This window comes from Tupaia chinensis, unplaced genomic scaffold, assembly GCF_000334495.1.
Source record: "Tupaia chinensis unplaced genomic scaffold, TupChi_1.0 Scaffold000078_1, whole genome shotgun sequence".
NCBI classification, from domain to species: Eukaryota; Metazoa; Chordata; class Mammalia; order Scandentia; family Tupaiidae; genus Tupaia; species Tupaia belangeri.
In genome coordinates this window covers 2,199,106-2,204,569 of record NW_006159539.1, presented here as the reverse complement: position 1 = coordinate 2,204,569, position 5,464 = coordinate 2,199,106, and the positions used below count along the sequence as shown (strand labels likewise).

General features: G+C 61.7%; 1 protein-coding gene across 1 annotated transcript in view; it reads right to left on the bottom strand.

Annotated features, from left to right (window-relative positions):
• The window catches only part of CIB2 (calcium and integrin binding family member 2), a gene marked incomplete in the record, with an annotated part of 14,076 nt that extends 8,619 nt beyond the window's left edge, over window positions 1-5,457 (bottom strand). The window contains 1 exon segment of the mRNA XM_006142615.3: window positions 5,340-5,457. Within this exon segment, the coding sequence (XP_006142677.2) occupies window positions 5,340-5,390 (51 nt within the window).
• Window positions 5,458-5,464: the final 7 nt, after the last annotated feature.

The window sequence follows — 5,464 nt, the reverse complement described above, 5'->3', positions numbered from 1 at the left end:
GTCGCCCGGCGGGGGGGGGGGGGGGGGGAAGCGCTGTGGTTAGGACACCCGGCTCCCGGACTCCTCAGAGCCCTCGACACCCACCACAGGGCCTCCCAGGATGGGCTCTGGACTGGGGGTGAGCAGGCAGTCCCACCCACCCCAGCCTCCGGGGACGGCGATCCTCATGGGTCCAGAAAATGCCTTGACTGTCCCGAGGGAGGTCTGGGAACTAAGGGCATGCGGGGCAGCACCCTTGGGGCGCACGTGCAGGGGAGATGGAGGAATCGCAGGGGTATGAGGACGAACTGAGGGCTAGGGATGCCTGTGGGAGAACGGAGGGAGGGGGCCGGGAGGCAGTGGGCCTGAGATGGCCCTCGGGGGGGCCGTGCGGTGTGTGTGGGTCCACAGTGGTCGCAGCAGTTGCCCCTGCTCCAAGGCCGCGATCAGGCAGAGGCAGGGTATGCATGGGTGCATGTCTGGCATCTGACGCCGGGGGAAGAGATGAGGCTGCGTGGGAAGGGCGTGGCCACACTCAGGGTGTGGGAAGAGGCAGGGGCAGGGGGGACAGGTAGCACCTGGCAGAGAGGGTGGACCGGGGATGGGGGGGGGCTCAGTCAGGGCAGGGCAGCACTGGGGCCTGGGGCCCTGAGACTGTCAGCTCATCCCTGGGAATCTGTCTGTCTAGGTGACCTGCTATTGTCCACAGTGGCCTGCCCAAGATGGGCCTCAGCCATTAGGAGCCAGGGGTGAATGCTTCCGGCAGAGGGCTCTTACACACACCCCTGCCGTTTGGCCCTCGGCCTTGGCTCGTAGCTGTGGCAGAGCAGGAGACCTCAGAAGCTCTGCCAGGCCCAGAGCCTGTGGGGCCTCCTGGGGCTGCGAACTAACCAGCCCTGGCTCTCGGGGAATGGCCGTGGTCCAGGCTTGCAGACAGCCAGGTCTGCCATGGCCAAGACCTGAAGCTGCTGGACATCAGGACAAATGGACGCATGTGGAGGGGACCGAGAAAGGATGCCCACAGGCACAGCGGCAGCGTGGGGTCCACCGGGCGCCTCCCAGAGAGCTGAAGAGGGGAGGGTGGGTGCAATTCCCAGGCCCTGTTGGACCAGCGAGTCTGTCCTACCCCACTTCTGCTCTAAGGAGTTAGACTAGGCCCAGCACCCCTGCCTCCTCCACCCCTCCATCCCGCGGCCAGTTCTGCGGTCTGAAGGGGCCCAGCAAGAAGGGCCAGGCCTCTTCCAACTAGACCAGGGCAGCAGGGGGGAGGTCCTGGCCCCTGCGCTCTCCCCAGTCTGTCCTCTTTCTCCTCTCCTGCCTCTCTCCCATCCCCTAGGTTGCAAAGGAAGCCTCAGGTCTCGACCTGAGGTTCCACTGGGAAAAGATGCAGAAGCGGGGCCGGCAGATGCTGTGGAGCTTAAGGTGCTGGCCGACCTCGGTTTGAGTCCCAGACCCAGCAGCCTGAGAATCACACCGGGCATGTGTGTGTGCATGCCCAAAATCCAGGGAGGAGGATGAAGGAGAAGGGATTGTGGCATGGCCACCCCTTTGGGGGATAATTTCTCACTTCCCCTCTCTCTGTCTCTCTCCAGCAAGCACATGCGCCCTATGGCAATAACCAAAATAATAATAATGCTGATGATGCGAAGCTTCCTACCCAACCCTGGCCTCGCAGGGCAACCACAGTGCTCACAGCTCTCTAAATCGCCGGTCCTTAAGGGCGGTTCCAGCCCAGCCACCTCAGCCTTGCTGGCACTTGGTGGGAATGCAGATTCTCAGGCTCCACTCCAGATCTACAGAAATTGGGGGTCAGCTCAGGAAGCTGCATTCGGGAAAGCCCTTCCAGAGATGCGGAGGCATGCTGAGGTGTGAGGACGGCTGCTCTGGAGCGGGTCACCTGGGAGCTGACCCAGCCCAGTTAGACAGGAATCCCTGAGGGGACCCAGGCATTGGGTTTCCAAAGCCACTTGGTGAGCTCAGTGGGCGGCCGAGGGAACCCGTTGCAGTCAGGACGCAGTGACCGTGTGTAGGCACCCGGGGCCCCCAGTAGCCGGCTGTGTTTAACCCTCACCGCTGGCCTATGAGGGCAGGCATTACCTTCCTATTTTATAGATGGGAAAACCGAGGCTCAGTTAGGCCAGCCAGGTGGTGTGGTGGTTAAGGGCTGGATCCCACACAATCAAATATGTGGTTCGAGTCCTGGACCCAGAGGCTTGAAAAACATGCCAGGTGCATGTGCGTGCATGCCCAAAATCTCAAGAGGAGAATGGAGAAGAAAGAACTGTAGCATGGCTAGCCCCTCTCCCTTTCTTAGAAACAAACAAGTGAACCAAAACTTGAGAATCAGTGAAGGTCCCTAGCTTGCCCCAGGGCTCATTGGCCACTGCCCCATGACTAAGTACAGCCACATGTCTGTGGGAATTCTTCCTGGGAGCAAACACCCCCATTACTACCTGGTCTCTAACAATCCACAGGGACACAGGGACAGGTATTCCGGCAAAGATCAGAGCTCAGTTCAGGGTCACAAAGGTGGAGTGAGGGAGGAGGAGGACCCAGCCCAGGAGCAGTGAGTTATCAGGACTCCAGGAGCAGAAAGAGGGACCTGCTGGGCCCTTCCTGTGTGAGCCCAAATGTCAACCAGTGGAGGCGCGAGTTCTAACTCCAGGCCTGCGTTCACACTGCTCCCCTAGCCACTTCTCTGACTGTCCCTTCTCCAAGCTCACCTCAAGGGCTGCTTGTTCCAGCAGCCTCCCGGCCTCCCCTTCCCACCCTGGCCTGCCTGTGCCCACAGGCAGGGCCGAGCCCCAGCCCATCCCAGCTAGAGCAGAGCAGTTCTCTGTCTGTCGGTCCATAGCGCAGCTCGAGGTCAGGCTCTGGAGGGATCTCAGCTGGTCCCCTGGAGAGCCCCATGCCAGGACATGACATGAGCATAGCTGGGTTGGCAGTTAGTCCCATTTTAGGGGTGGGGACACTGAGGCCCAGAGGCAACAGTGACTTCCTATGACCTACAGTATAAACTGCCCAACTCTGACTGAATCTAGGACTTCGGAATCCCTGCCTGGAGTTCCTTGTCCTCCCAGAGCCAGACCCTAACAAGTGTCTGTTCATTCATTCCGTGGAACGTGCTGAAAGGGCTCCTCTGTGCCTGGGCAGGGCCCACGAGGAAGGGAGAGGAGGCGAACGTGGCATAGACCGCTCAGCGCCACGTGCCGGCTGGGCTGTGCAGGGGTCACGGCTCTCTGAGTGATCCCAGCTGAGCAGGCTCAGGGCAGGGGGTTAGGGAGCCCTTCCCAAAGAGGCGAGGGCTGGCCTAGAGAGACAGGTGGGCAGAACCAGGTTGGGAGGGGAAGGGAGAAGACCCCAGGAGGACAAAGAACTTGGGGAGCAAGAGGGGAGATGGAGTTGGCCGAGGCTGGCTGAGTGAGCCCAGAGCAGGCCAGGATGAGCCCTGGGACTCACAGGTACCTGGGAAGCAGGAAGGGGGTGCCCTGCCGTGGGAAGGTAAGACTGCAAGACCAGGAAGCCCCAAGAAATGGGGTCACTGGGAGGAGGGGATGTTATAACTCAGGGTCACCCCGCCAGGCCCTGGCTGGCCAGGGCTGGCTGGGAGCTGGAGGGGAAATGTGGGGCTCTCAGGTTTCACAGATCTTGTTTCCCCCCACCCCACCCTGCAGGTCTAGCCTGGCCTGGCAAAGGATCAGAACCCAATACTGGGACTGGCTCGGGGGTAACCTGATGCCAGGCAGGGCTGAGAGGGAGCCTGGGCTCTCCACTCCCACTACTGGGCTGAGCTGCCTGAGCCCACCTCCCTGCCTCCACTCCTGCCTCCAGCCAGGGTGTGCCTCCTGCTAAACCCCCTTCCCGACCCTGCTCTGCTCAGCAAAACCCCGCCGGTGTCCCGGTGCCTGCTCAAGCACCTCAGTGCTTCTGAGCCTCCAGGGGAGGCAGAAGCTCCTCAATGTTGCCACAACTGCTCATGGGTGCCCACCCCCCAGGACACACTCCCCCACCTGCCTTAGCACCGGGGCCACCCTGTGTCACACAGCCCAGTCCAGCCCACCCCTGACAAGAGAGCCTTGGGTTCAGGAATTCGATTCCTGCCTGAGCCCTGAGTGGCCAGGGTACTGAATGGCTGCTCGGCCTCTGTCTGCACGTCAGTGAAATGGGATGCAAACCCATCTCGCTGTGAGGACCAACGGAGGTGACAGCAGCATTGGCCACAGTAGCTGGTCCATGGCAGCGGCTCCAGAATGGGGCCCCTTCTTCCAGGCCCCATTGGGAACTGACAAGTCATGCCACGGACAACCAGGGCTTCTGGGAGGAAAAAGGGCCTGTATTTCACCTCCACCGCACAGGAGAGCCCACACCTCAGGCCTGCTCTCCTTTAGCCGAAGGCAGCAGGGGCCTACAGGGACTCCCCCAGCGACATAGGTGACAACACAGTCCCACCCCCTCTGCCTGGGGGAGTCAGAAGCAGCATCAGAGCTGTGCCTTAAAGGGTGAGAAAGATCACCTGAGAGAAGGGGGAACCCGGCCCAGGCCAGGAAGCAGCAGGGGCAAAGGGAGGCGGGAGGAGAGAGCCTGGCGAGGCAGGAGTCCCACAGGTGGCTCCTGGGGGCTGCAGGAGAGGCCAGGGAAGGGGATGGGCTGACACTGCAGAGGGGAGCTGGCCAGAAGGTGGGGGCTCTGGGCAAGTGGTGGAGGCTTTATCCTGCAACCACAGAAAACATTTACCTGGCCAGTCGGGGCTTGGGAGGTGGGTCTTGGGGCCCTAGATGTGGACAGCCAACCTGGAGGCAGGGAGACCCCCCAAGGTCTAATGGGTGGCTGCTAGGGGGCCTTGGGATGCTTGGGGAGGTGGCCATGAAGGCTGGTGTCTGTTCCCATTATCTCCCTTCTGGGGTCAGAGGGAGAGACCCCCAACAAATAAACAGGGCACCCCCAAGTTAAGACCGCCTTTGGGCACGGATACACCTGACTCCGAGCCCAGATAGAACTCCAGCTTGGACCTGCTTTAGAGACTCGCTCTCCTGGTACTGGGCACGGGGGCCCAGCTGGCTGACCCTGCACAGGGGTGAGCACTGAGGGGGAAGCTGGGGAGGGCTCAGGTCCAGCCCACAGAGGGGAGGAAGAAGGCCGAATGCAGAAGGGGAGAGCTGGAGCTCGGTGAGCCTGATTCTTCCAACTGGAAAGCGCACTCATGCCCTGGATGGGGAAACTGAGGCTCAGCGAGTGGACGTCAGGGGCCCAAGGTCACACTGCGAGCCAAGGCGGAGGCAGAGTGTGAACCCTGGTGAAACGGCTTTCGGAGCCCTCAGCAAGCAATGGGGCGAAGAGCAGGGGCGCGGGCGCCGGCTCACCTGGTAGTTGTCCAGCTGCTCTTCGGTGAAGATGGTCTGCTTGTTCCCCATGGTGGCAGCCGCGCCGTGGCTCGCCCGCCCGGGCGCCGCCTCCCATCAGCGGCCGCCGGAGCCCCGCGCCCAGC